Source organism: Ochotona curzoniae, unplaced genomic scaffold (genome assembly GCF_017591425.1).
Source record: "Ochotona curzoniae isolate NIBS_2020 unplaced genomic scaffold, NIBS_Ocur_1.0 scaffold_2476, whole genome shotgun sequence".
In the NCBI taxonomy this organism is placed as follows: domain Eukaryota; kingdom Metazoa; phylum Chordata; class Mammalia; order Lagomorpha; family Ochotonidae; genus Ochotona; species Ochotona curzoniae.
In genome coordinates, this window is record NW_024467095.1 from 20669801 (window position 1) to 20682488 (window position 12688).

The following is a 12688-nucleotide window of genomic DNA, read 5'->3' on the forward strand; positions in this document are numbered from 1 at the left end:
CCCACAGAGGCATAGGTGTTGGCAGTGCCAGCAGCGGGCAGCGGGGCGAAACCACCTGAACACACCTACTGCACCCCCCACCTGTCCTGGTAAGCTGATAACCTGTCTGTCATTGCCACACATAGCCTAGGACACTCACCCTCCTCATCAGACCCATCACCGCAGTCGTCCTGGTTGTCACAAAGCCATTCATAGGGCACACAGTGCCCACTGTCCCGGCACGGAGCCTCACCCTCTGCACAGCCAGGCATCGGCTCCTCACAGCGGGCACCGTCACCTCCACAGTGCCACTGGCTCTCCTGGCAGGTGCTGAGCACATGGTATGGTAGGGTTAGCCGCAGGCACGGCTCTGCCTGCCTGGGGATGGCGGAGAACAGGGCTCCTCTAGGCACCCCAGCCTGTCCTGCTTACCAATTCCCACAGTCCTTCTGCAGCACGGTCCCTGGAGGGAAGGAGCTGTCGCCCCACTCACAGGGACAGGCAGCTGGCTCCACGCAGCTTCCTCCTGAAATCAGAGGGCGCAGCATTCAGACCATGCTGGGCTCCTGGTCCGGCCCTGTCCCAGGGTCTTGGGGGGGTGGGGGAGCCTGTCCGGAGCAGCCCCTCTTTCCCTTCTTTGCCCCATTCTGTCCCTACACACCATGCAGCAGGGTCCCCTCTGGACAGAAGCAGCCCTCCACGCAGGTGACTGCCTGGCACTGCCACTCAGACTTGGGCTGGTGACCATGGCAGGTTGCGGGACATGTGGGGCCACAGGCTTCATACACCTGTCCACCTTCACATTGTAGCGCTGTGTGGAGAAGAGAAAAGTTTGGTTCTCAAGGGGCAAGGACACCGGATGCAAAGGTGCTGGGGGAGAGCTGGCTTAACACACAGGGAGCACGTGGGCTGGGGACACCTGCCCCAAGCAATCTGGAACACGTTGGCTCTGTGGGGGCAGCTATTGTCTATTTCATTCATCTACAAAAGTGGCTGGCACATGGCGCGCACGAAGCCCAGCCTGCCCTCGAGTACCCAGGAGACCCGTGGGCCGGAGGGGAGGGCTCACCACACAGCTCCTGACTGCGCCAGCGCACGTGGTGGCCGCGCCGCGCACATTCGTCTGCGTAAGTGGCAATTGCGGAACAGAGGCATTCGCAATCGCCTCCAGAATCACAGCTGTGGGAAGCGGGCAGTGTTCAGTCCAGCCCCCCTCAGCATCTCGCACCCCAACCTCTAGCTGCCCACCCCTCAGCAGGCCGGCGTTTCCTCACCCGCAGGCGTCGTAAACACACCACTCATAGTACTGCTGTGGTGCCACCTCCGAATGGCAGGGGGCGAAAAGCTGCTGCAGCAGCACCCCGCAGCGGGCCTCAGCCCAGGCGGCACGGTGGGCATTCACCTGCAGGCACACACGCAGGGGTCAGCAGCAGCGCCTGGCCTGCCGGAAGTCCTCCCCAGTCCTACGTTCTGGAATCTCCCCCATCTCTCTCCTGTCTTCCCTCCTGGGCTCACCGTGCAGGGGTGTGGGATCTCTCCTGGTTCGGGACACAGGGGACTGAGGCGCCAGGAGTGGGCGGCCAGCTCAGCTGTGGGTTCCAGCACTCCCTGGCGGCTCCGCAGGTCATTACCGGCATCCCCATCAAAGTCTCCGCACAATCCGGACACGCGCCCTCGGAACTGGGGAGACAGCTGCACCAGGACCCGGGTGCCTGGCAGCAGCAAGTGGACTAATGACCCTCCCTCACCCGGGCAGGGGTGGGAAGACCGAAGGTGTGCGGTCACCATCCCTGCCAACAGGAAGCGTAGTGTCTGCTGACCTGAGGACCAGATTGGCTGGAGGGGGAAGGAGTACATTTGGTTTTCTGATGGGAACCGGGATGGAAAGAAAGTAGAGAAATTATGTGCTTCCCTTACTTTCCCAAACACAGTTCTAGTTTTCAAATGCCAACTGCCTGTGGCTTGGTGGGGGCATGCCAGGAGATGTATTTGTATTTCCCTTTTCTAAAACTTAGGATTTTCTAAACTTCATTTTGCTGAGGCGATACTGTCTTTCAGGAGGCAGAAGGAGTTAGGAAAACATTTGAAAATGCTGACCACTTGCTTGGTCTGAGAGGTGAAGGCAGTGGCTAAGCTGGGGGGATGGAGCAGAGAGGCTAGGAGAGGGAGGAGTGGTCAGACTGGACGTCCGACTCCAGGGGGAGGGTGGGGTGCTCAACCCTGACTATGGAGCCCAATGGGCCAGGAAGAGGGGCAGGAGGGCAGCGGGCGGAGGTGGAGAGTTTGGGGAACTCCAGCCCAGAGCTGCTGAGGCTAAGCAGGAAACACTCAGGTGGGCAGGGAGCTGACCTCCATCCCAGAGCAGGGTAAGGCCCAGACGGGCTGACAGCAGCAGGAAGAGGCCGGCCCGGCGCAGGCTCAGCCCAGGACCTGTGTAGGTCTTGGGGGGTGTTACGTTCACCCCATTCACCGTCACTGCCCGGCCTGTGGAGGAGGAGGAGAGGCATTCAGGAATGGTCTTGCCTCTTCTCCCAGCTTCCTTGGGCCTCTCTGCCCACACAGCCCTGGCAGGGAGTTAGACTCTGCTGCGCCTAGAGTTTTTGCAGAGCTACAGGGCCCCACAGTGAGGGCAGGCCCCTGGCCCCCACAGCGGTGAGGGCAGCCAGGCCCAGTGAGGAGCCAGAAGTGGGCAACATGGGGAGCCCGGGAGCACCTCCCTCCCCTGCAGGTAGTGCAGCCACCTCGGAGCAGGTGCACAATGATGCTCTCCAGCCGCACAGTCAGGGACTTGGTGCAGGTGAGGCCACTGGTCCCACAGGGCAGGTTCTGGGCAGAGATGCTGAAGCGGCCACTGGCCTCTCTCACCAGCAGGTACTCACAGGCCCCGGGGAAGGTGAGGGCCAGTCCATCGAAGGTCACATAGTGAGGGGCGCCAGAGGCCTGGCACCGCCCACTGCACCGATGCCCCGTGCAGTGCCACTGCCGGCCCCGGCACACACTGTGGGCAAGGTGGGGCGATGTGTCACAGTCACTGAGAGGACCTGAGAGCTGCCCATGGGGCAACCTCAGCCAGGCTGTCAGTGTGGAGGGAGCCCAGAGGGTGACCAGGGCCTGGGCCAACTCAGGTATCCTACCCCACCCGCCATCAGTCTCTTCTCAAGGAGCATAGGGTGATGTTTGGGGGGCTTGGGACCACAGAGAGAGTCCCAGGCCTTGGGGGCTGGGCATACCAAACATTGCAGTCCTCCCGGATGGTGGCATTGGGTGGGTACCACTGCCCACTGTGCCGGCAAGGACAGAGATCGGGAGGCACGCAGCGGTCATCCTAGACAGAAGGTAGAGGGCAGAGAGCTGCCTGATGGCCCCGCTTCCTCTATGGGGACAACTAGGGCATCAAACAGTGCCCTGGCTTTGGGAAGGTCCCCCCTGCCACTCTTCCAGGCAGTGCCCTAGCTGCCCGCAGCCTCACCAGCAGCACAGTGCCTGGGGGACACACACAGCTGGCCGAGCTGCCCACAGGGCAGGAGTGGTTGGCGCTGGGGCTGTCACATGTGAGGAGGCAGGCACCAGGAGCATAGACCAGCGTTGGGGGACAGATGGCCCTCTGAGGGGGGCAGTGACGAGCTGTGCAGTTCCAGATGCCCCTGTCCTGGCATATGCTGCCGGAGTGGGAGACTCAAGTAAGAACCCAGGGCCCAGTGGGACCAGGTGAAGCTCAAGGCCCCCACCCTGGGGACCTAGTCATCTAGGCAAAAAGCCAATCCCTACACAGGAGACCAGAGCAGCTAACGCAACTCCCGGCAGCCACACTGGGAATAAACATTATCACTCCTCTCCCCAGCTGGACCATTCTCCGGGCAGAAATATGGAGCCCCACTACCCAGCCTGGGTAGGAGAGAAGTTTCACCTGCCATGCCGAGTTGCTGGTCCAACATTTGTCTTTCTGTCTCCCTAACAAGCCCTAGAGCCCATCTGAGCCTCAGCCTGCTCATCTACCACCTGGGGTCAACTCTGCCACCTCCTGCTGCAGCAGGTTACTCTAAGCATGTAAAATTCAGAAGCAGAGGGCCCAGCACGATAGCCCAATGGCTAAAGCCCTCGCCCTGCAGGTGCTAGAATCCCATATGGGTACCGGTACATGTCCCAGCTGCTCCACTTCCCTTCCAGCTCCCTGCTTGTGGCTTGGGAAAGCAGTAGATAATGGCCCAAAGCCTTGGGACCCTGCACCCACATGGGGGACCTGGAAGTAGCTCCTGGCTCCTGGCTTCGGATGGGCCCAGCTCCAGCCATTGTGGCCATGGCCACTTGGGAAGTGAACCAGTGGATGGAAGATCTTTCTGTCTCTTCTTCTCTCTGTATATCTGCCTTTCCAATAAAAATACATAAATCTTCAAAGAAAATTCCAAAGCAGAGGGTACTGGAGAGAGCTTTCTGACTGCCACCCCATGGCTACATTGCCCTACTTTCTTGCAAGCTCTATCCACTTCTTTACCCCATGCTGTCCTTAACAGCCATCACACTCACCAGTAGTTGCAGTCCTTCGTGGTGACACTTCCAGGTGCATAGCGGTGGGCTCCAAGCTGGCAGGAGCACAGGCTGGGGGGCACACACTGGCCCTCAGGGTCCCACAGTAGCCCTGGGGGGCAGTTACAACCAGCCACGCAACCCCCCAGCTCCCCACAGTCTGCTGGCTGGCCGCAGTGCAAGCCACACGTTGGGGCACACTCCTGGTACTCTTGGCCTGCAGGACACAGTACAGCTGGACACAGAGACATATGTGGGTCAGGGGCACAGTTAGTGCCAGTTCTGCTCTCACCCTCCCCTCATGCCTCAGCAAACCCTTAGGGTAAGAGGAGCTGGGAAGCGAGTTTAGAGGGAGCCTGGGTTGACGCTGGCTTGGCCCAGGGACTCACGGCATAGGGTTTGGTTCCTCCAGAGAGCAGGGGCACCCTCCTGGGCACAGCGGCGCGCATAGGCAGAAAGCACCGGACACAGGCAGTCCCTGCCAGGGGCACAGCCACACACGGCTGCCAAGCAGCGCAGCTGAAATGACTCCCTGTCCACTAGCCCGTGGCACTCCTAGGAGAGAGCAGGGAAGTGGGTCAGCTCCTCCTCCACAGATTCCCCCACCCTTCCAGCCCCTGCTGTGCCCTCCCGGTCCTCAGCAGCACCATTATACAGTTCCATCTCCCTTTGTCTTCCCCAAAGCCCCGGAGCAGGGGAAGGTGTTTCCATCTTATAGGTGTGATAGGAGCCCACGCTGGTTACCTGAAAGGGTGGGCCTTGCAGGATGGCACAGGCCGCCTCCGCAAAAGCATGACGCTGGGAGTGGACGCTGCAGGGGGAAAGGAGGGCAGTGTCCCCTGGGGAGCACCCTGCCTTGCCAGGCACCTGGAACTTGCTAACGAAGGCAGCAATGCTGGTTTCCACATCCCCCGCAGGGGTCAGGAAGTCATCCTGCTGGTTCCAGGTGAAGGTGCCACACAGCCCCTGCACCTGGGCCACAGGAGTGCATGGAAGATGGTCACATCTGGTGCCAGAGTGGCTTTGCCCTGCCACACACCCACCTCCTCAGCACACCTGATGGGCAAGGCGGGGGTCCAGGGTGATGTAGGCTGCCGGGTCGCCTACTCCCCACAGGATTTGAACCCCGGGCCAGCGCAGCAGCAAGAAGGTGGAGGAGGCATGAGAGACGCTGAGCCCCTGGGCACCCATCCAGGGCAAGGGCACATCTTGCCCATCAACCAGCACAGCTCCTGGAACAGGGAGCCTGATGAGGGGACCCAGGGACTGGGTGCAAGTACGGGGCTGCTGGAAGGGAAAGAACTTGGGTGGGCTGGGGTAGGGCCAGTGGGGCTGCCAGGCACAGCTAAAGTGAGCCCTAGAGGTCTCCAACCCATCTGAGCCCCGCTTCTCCAGCATCCATGGTCCCTTTGCTATTGAGCTCAGAACATGAGAGAAGCATAGGCAGACCCAGGGGGAGAGTGCCTGCCTGGCCTGGTCATGCCTCCAGAACTCCTGTGAATGTGTGACTTGTATTTTCCTCAAGGACAGGTCAGTGGACACCATAGAAAATTTCCCCAGGATCCTGTGTCTACCTCAAACATGGAAGACTGGGGGAAGTTGAGGCAGGGGATGGTATCAGACCCCAATAGCGCTGTTAGGCAGTGTGAAGAGAAGAGCTGAGCGGGAGCAGAGGTGGCAGGAGGCCCGGGGAGTGACCCGTGGAGGCAGGCCCGAGGTTACCTGAGTCCCTGAGCTGGACCCGGAGGTCCCCCAGAGAGACAGACAGGGCGTGAAGGCAGCTCCCCGAGTCACAGGCCCCGTGCTCAAGCGTCACCAGCATCCGCCCCTTCACATAGTCCTGGGGGACAGGAGTAGGATCTTCAGGGTCCCTTGGGAGGCCTCCATGGACCTTCTCTGCAGAATTCCCTCCTCACGGCCAGGGGCAGCTCCCACCCAGGCCCTGTGCTGTGCCAGCCCTGTCTCCTGGCCAGTCAGGTTCTTAGGGTGCAGGGGGAGGGGAAGGCCTGACCCTGGCCAAGGGCTGGCACATCTTGTACACGTGTATGGTCCCATGCAGGTGTGTGTGTGTGGTGTGTATGCAATGTGTGTGTACACACGTCTTTGTGTGCATTGGGAAGGGGGCAGGTGCCCCTCCCGTCCCCAGGCAGGCCTTGGACCACTCTCCCTGGAGATCCCCATCTCAAAGCAGTAGTGGAGGACAAGGAAAGAAGTGGGAGCTGTCCAGTAGCTGGATGGAGAGGCAGTTGACAGGACGTGAACGTATGGGACAGAATGGGGCCTGCACCTGAACTTGGGAGATGACCTGAGTGTGCTGGGAGAGGGCTGGTGTGGTTGTCTTGCCTGAAGTGGCCTGCGATGAGCCCAGCCTCTCCCGTCTGTGAGAGAGGGATGTGGGCACAGTTTGAATTTGAGGCAGAGATGACAAGGATGGGGAGGGAGACTCTCCTGGGGGGCCCAAGGAGCACCAGCTCCTCCCAGCCCTGGGTCTCATGCAGCCTTTCCTTGCAATCACCCCTCATCCCCCAGGATAGGCCCAGCCCTGGCAAGATGCCCCCTTCCCAGACTGTGTCCCCTGCTCACGTGCACCAGGTGGTAGTGGCACCCCAGGCCACCTTGGAAAGAGAAGCTCCGCCCATCCAAGGTGAGGTAGTGGCCATCCCCGCCCACTGCACACTCAGCAGGGCACCGAGCCTGGGCACAGTGCCAGAGGCCATCCTGGCACACACTGTGGGCACACAGAGTGGAACAGTGCTATGCGACATCAGTTGAATGGAGAGGGCATCCTTCCCAAGCCCCGCTCCTCGCCGGGTCTCTTGTCTTCCCTGAACTGTCCTGGAAGGGGCACAGGGTACTAGCTAGGTCTCTGAGTATGGCTACTAGCCATGCCAGGGGAGGCCCTTGCAGTAGGTTGCCTAGCTGGGGGCAGAAGTGGAGGCACAGGTTGCAGACATAGCACAAAGGTGGGGCACAGAGGGAACCACGCAGCCAGCACCCTCAGCAAGGCCTGGGGACCCACCACAGGTTACACAGCTGGCGCACAGTATCACCAGGGCCATAGCGCTGGCGCCGATGGTAGCAGGGGCAGCGGGCAGCAGGCACACAGAGGGCACCATCCCAGAAGAGGCCGGCTGGGCACTCACAGCCGCTCACACACTCTTCTCGGCAGGACCCCTCCTCGGCCTCGCCCACTGCTGAGCAGCTGCGCGGGCACGAGGAGACACAGTCCGAGTAGATCTGGCCTCCAGGGCACAGGCGCTCTGTGGACACAGACACGGGCTGTGAGTGGGCAGCTGTCCTCTGCTGGACTTCGCCCCAAGGAGCTGGGAGGTTCCCCGGTCAGTTCCATAGGGCGGGAAGGCCTGTGTGGTACCACAGAAGCCGGGCTGCCTCCAGTGTACATAAACACGCTGCTTTGCACAGGCCTGGGCGTAGGCAGTGAAGGTGGCACACACAGCCTCCCGCCGCCCCTCGCGATCGCTGTCCTCCGCGGCCCCTGCGCAGTAGGCAAAGAGGCAGGCTTCGTGGTACTCATCTGGGGGAACCTGAGGAGAAAGGACAGGCCTTGTCGCTGGCACCTGCTGCCTCTGCTTCTATCACCCCCCAGCCCCCCAGGTAATAAGTAGACAGAACAGGTGCTGGAAAAGAGAGACCCTGTATATGAGCCAGCGTACACCCCAGAGCTGAGAGCATAGAGCGACCTGGCTTGAATAACAGCCTGAAGCATTCTAGTGGCAGGACCAGACACCTCCATGGCACTGCCCACCAGTCTTCTAAGCCAGATACCGCTTCCACTGACATCCATACCTGGACATGGCACTGCCAGAACGGACTGTCCAGCAACGGATGACACAAGTCCTGGGCTTCAGCATGCAGCTGCCCAGGGTCCACGCTTGCCTCCGCGTCCCTCAGGGGGCCTTCACAGCCCTGGGATGCCTCCACTGCATCTAGACACCCAGGCTAGAGACAAAGAGAAGCAAGCCACATGGTAGCAGTGTGAGAGGTTCCTAGGACACCAGGAGGCTGACCCCTGTCCTTGAATCCACTTCTAGGGCCTACTGTGGTGCCCATCAAGGGTGGTAGAGGGCAGCAGAATGCCCCCCCTGCAGTGGGAAGATAGAGCACTTAGGCCACAGGGAGCCCACGGGCAGGAGGTCTGGTGAACAGGTGTGTGTCCCCATGGTCAGCTCACAGCAGGGAGCTGTAGGCTTCCCCCTTCTCTCCAAGAATCTGGAAGAGGCCAGTGATGGACAAAGAACAAAGGACAGAGGACAGCGCCCAGGAGGGCAGGCTCACCTCGGAGTCCGGGAGCTTCCAGGAATTGCCGAAGGTAGCCGCCAACAGGGCCAGTCCCCCGCCTGGCTCCACAAAGTCATCTGAGGACAGGTAAGGCAGGGGTATGGTCTCTGAGGTCTCCAATGTCTTCCCCTCTCCTATGCCAACCACCTAGCCACACGCCCACTTACCTTCAGGCTGGCCGTTGTAGAGCCCACAGAGGCCCTGTGTGTGTCCCCAGAGCTCGTGGTCCACCGAGATGGAGACCATGCTGGACTTGTCCAGTCGCACCACGACCCCCAGACCTCCTGCCAGCACCAGCCAGTCCCCCTGCCACTGCAGGCTCAACCCTGGGCAACAGGAAGGTGTCACTCGGCCTCCCCCTCCCCACCTCCACCGTGGGGCTCTAGCAGGCCAAGGGAAGGGCAGGGGAGAAGAAACTCAACACACTGGAGAACTCTGCACATCATCTCTCTCACACACACGTACACAAAGACACACACAAGTACACGTAGGTATATACAGGCACACATACAGACACACACCCTGGAGATGTCTGAATGTCATCATACACACACAGAGGGGCACGCAGGTACACATGTGCACTCACAGGAACACATACAAGTATGCACAGGTACACACACGCTGGAGATCTCTGCACGTCATACACACAGACACATGCAAGAACACATGTGTGCATACAGTTACACACACACAGGTACATACAGGCACAGGGAAGCCTACACCACCTCACCCCTGGGATCCAAGCTAGCACAAAGCTTCCGGCACGACTACCCCAAAGCCCTCCCTGATGACACTCAAGGCAACTGAGGCCTAGAGCTGTGGAGCTCAGGGACTTGCCAGGCCACTTTCTGAGGGAGTTAGTGGGGAAGGGTAAGTCCTCTCCCATCACCAGTGGGAAGAGGGCAGAGACTCCGTCCTAAGCTGACCTCAGTTGCTGGGCAGCTGACCCAGAGGGGCAAGTAGGGCGCTGGGCAGGCTGTTGCTCTCACCATGGAGCAGCCGAGACTCCCCCTCGGGGACAACCTGCCCATCCACAGAGACACTGCCACCCTGGATCAGCACCTCCTCGGGGCCCATTGCCACACGGACCTGGTAAGATAGGGATGGGGGTGGGGGATGCAGAGTGCAAAGCCATCAGAGGCTCACCTCCCCTGTCCTGCCCCTCCCTGGGGTTGCCCACCTCACCAGCTGACAAGGCCCAGGCTGGCGACAGTGGCCCCCAGGTCTCAGGTGGACAGCCCAGCTGGAATCAGTCATGCCTGCCAGCAGATACGTGCAGTGGCCCAGGAAGTGGTAGTGGCGCCCATCAAAGGTATGGAAGTGGAAGCCTGACCAGGTGCTGCAGGTGGCTGAGGGACGCTGGTGCTGGCTCCAGAGTTGGCCCACGGCCCCTGCCAGGGGCTGCAGGAGGGCACGGGAGGAGGTGTTGCCTGGCCAAATACATGAGTTGTTGGACCTCCACAGAGGCGCAGAAGGCCAAGAACTGAAGGAGGGCATATCAACCCAAGCAGAGCAGGGAGCTTGGGGGCACAGGGGAGCAGCCAGGGCCCTGACATAGGCCCAGAGTGCCACAGCTCTCTGTGGGGTGATGGCTGCAATGGTACCGGGTTGGCAGGCAGGGGGCTGTGCACCCACCTGGGAGGTACAGGCTGGAGCAGCTGAGGCAGGTCTGGGAGCTGCCGTTCCACCAGCTGTGTCCCCAGGGCTGGGCACAACACTCTTCCAGGCTGCCTGCTGAAGCATTCGCTGAGCCTGCCTGCAGCTGGCAATGCCAGGTGGCAAAGCAGTGGCTGACAATGCTGGCTTTGGCAACGACCGTGGTGGCTAGAAGAGAGAATGAGGCATGGAAGTGGCTGGAACGCTCAGCTCTGAGCTGGGGCAACCTCCCTGCTTAGGCAGCCGGCACCGCTCCTGAACCTACAGCTGTGGGGTCCCTTCCACTTCCCAGGGACCCCAGGGTGCTCAGGTACTCACCCTCAGTACACTGGGTGCCACCCCAGCCTGGGCAGCATGCCCTCACTGTGCGGTTCCACGTGGTAGGCCGGGTTTCCGGGGGCCTGAACGCACCGAGTAGGTAGGCATGGGGAGAGGCATTAGTGTCCAGTCTAGTCACAGCACAGGAAAGGGCTGGGGACATCTGTGCCAGCCATCTATTCTGCGAAGGGCCTTATCACGCTCTGTCCCTTTATGGTCTTAATATCCTCAAGTACGGTGAAAATGAACTTGAGAAGCAGTGGGACGGGAGAAGAGGGGCAGGCAGAGGGAGTGGGTGTTGTGCTCTTGCTGCTCTGCCCACTGGTGGTGCCCACTCATTGACCACTGCAAGCTCACAGGCCCTGCCCCCCTCCCCTGGGTCCACCCAGGACCTGTTTCCCAAATGCCTACTTCTGCCAGGCCCTCCCCAGTCCTCCCTCCCCCGGTCTCAGGATGTCCGGCTGTCATCCTTTCCTGCCCAGCCGACAGCACAGGCTCCGACCCTCACTCACTTGTAGATGGGACAGAGTCCTGTGTGGCCGCTCCGGGGCCGGGCCAGTCGCCAGCCGAGGCGATTGTAGTGGTAGAGACTGGTGCAAGGTACCAGGTCCTCCTGGCGAGGAGCCACTTCCTCTTCCACATGGATCGTCTCCGTCCATTCACACCACCGCCTACCCAAGGAGAGGGAACCACAGCTGTGCCCTTGGCCTCCGTGAAGCCTTTTCCTTGACCCTACTCCCATCCAGAGGAGCTCACTTCAGGAGGGGTGGCCAAGGTTGGAAGAAGAAACCATGGGGAAGGGTGCCCAGTGCCCTGTGCCGCCTTTGGCACAGGGTAACAGCAGGAATGTCTCAGTGGACAGGACCCAGGGTGGGCTGCTTACCCATTAGCCAGTGCCCAGACCATCCCAAAAAAGACAGGGAGCAGCATGCTGTCCCTGGAGATGAGGCCTGGCTGGGAAGAGGGTCTCAGAGGGGGCGCTGCATCCCTGCCCCAGGGGCAGCCTGTCCCAGGCAACCAAGTGAGCCAGGCCCTTGGGGCTGGGTGGTTTTATCCAGGCCTCAGTGCCCAGAGTACCAGCTGGCAGGAACCGGATTGGTCAGGGCCTCATCACCCTTTTAGGGCCAGCTCCCAGGTAACAATCCCCCAGCCGGTGTCTGACATTTGCATATCCTCAAACACCACTAGGGATTAGCCACGGGGGGCTTAGGATCAGCCTCCTTCCCTTCCTGGGCTACAGGTCTCCCCCAGCAAAACTTTCAGGGACTTCCCAGGGATGCACCTGTGGGCCGTGGGGACTCCACAACTGCTTTGAAAGCGCGTGTGTGTGCTTGTTTCCTGAAGACCAAACCACACGCTTCACTACCCTGTGCAGCCATGCACACACAAGATCGGGTCTGGGATAACCTCAGATGAAGTTTCTTTGAGAATCCCTCCAACTGAACTGCTGCACTCAGAACCCCAATCACGAAGTGCAGGTTCCATGGTCTGACGTGGAGTGCATGTGTCAAAGCTGAGCCTCCTCAGAGGCTCAGATGGAGCAGTGGACAGCATATCCAGGTGCACGTGGAGGATATGGCAGTCCATTGGAACCTGCAGAGGACACCTGGTACCACAACAGAGGACAGAACAAATCAATCAACTACCCCAGTCATATGTCAGCAGTGAAAATCTGGGCAAACGGAGACTCTAAGCCACTGGATTCTGGAGAGATTTCATCGTGCTTGGAATGGCAGGACTAGCAGCAGCAATTCAGAACTGTTGAACTATCAAAACCACCTGAGCAGGGCCCTCTGAGCATGCACCCACATCGGGGACCCTGGGATGGGTGGGAGGCCAGGTGGGGCTTCTCCTTTGTCTCTTCCTTTACCCCAGATACAGGAAAAAGAAAAAACAAACAAACAAAAAACAA

At 60.2% G+C, this 12688-nt stretch overlaps 1 protein-coding gene across 1 annotated transcript in view; it reads right to left on the reverse strand.

Moving 5' to 3' along the window:
* Window positions 1-11706, reverse strand: part of LOC121170710 (SCO-spondin-like) — a 47614-nt gene extending 35908 nt beyond the window's left edge. The window contains exons 1-27 of the mRNA XM_041001949.1: window positions 11660-11706; window positions 11289-11447; window positions 10777-10859; window positions 10438-10626; window positions 9988-10232; window positions 9792-9891; window positions 8970-9128; window positions 8800-8879; window positions 8311-8463; window positions 7877-8048; window positions 7523-7763; window positions 7087-7231; window positions 6226-6343; window positions 5560-5735; window positions 5248-5475; window positions 4893-5058; window positions 4504-4738; window positions 3449-3638; window positions 3210-3304; window positions 2721-2977; window positions 2329-2463; window positions 1495-1691; window positions 1254-1381; window positions 1049-1158; window positions 641-790; window positions 412-505; window positions 140-309 (exon numbers count right to left, since the gene is read on the reverse strand). Coding sequence (XP_040857883.1) covers window positions 140-309; window positions 412-505; window positions 641-790; window positions 1049-1158; window positions 1254-1381; window positions 1495-1691; window positions 2329-2463; window positions 2721-2977; window positions 3210-3304; window positions 3449-3638; window positions 4504-4738; window positions 4893-5058; window positions 5248-5475; window positions 5560-5735; window positions 6226-6343; window positions 7087-7231; window positions 7523-7763; window positions 7877-8048; window positions 8311-8463; window positions 8800-8879; window positions 8970-9128; window positions 9792-9891; window positions 9988-10232; window positions 10438-10626; window positions 10777-10859; window positions 11289-11447; window positions 11660-11706 — 4222 coding nt within the window. The remainder of the gene's footprint in view (window positions 1-139; window positions 310-411; window positions 506-640; window positions 791-1048; window positions 1159-1253; window positions 1382-1494; window positions 1692-2328; window positions 2464-2720; window positions 2978-3209; window positions 3305-3448; window positions 3639-4503; window positions 4739-4892; window positions 5059-5247; window positions 5476-5559; window positions 5736-6225; window positions 6344-7086; window positions 7232-7522; window positions 7764-7876; window positions 8049-8310; window positions 8464-8799; window positions 8880-8969; window positions 9129-9791; window positions 9892-9987; window positions 10233-10437; window positions 10627-10776; window positions 10860-11288; window positions 11448-11659) is intronic.
* Between the last annotated feature and the right edge of the window lie 982 nt (window positions 11707-12688).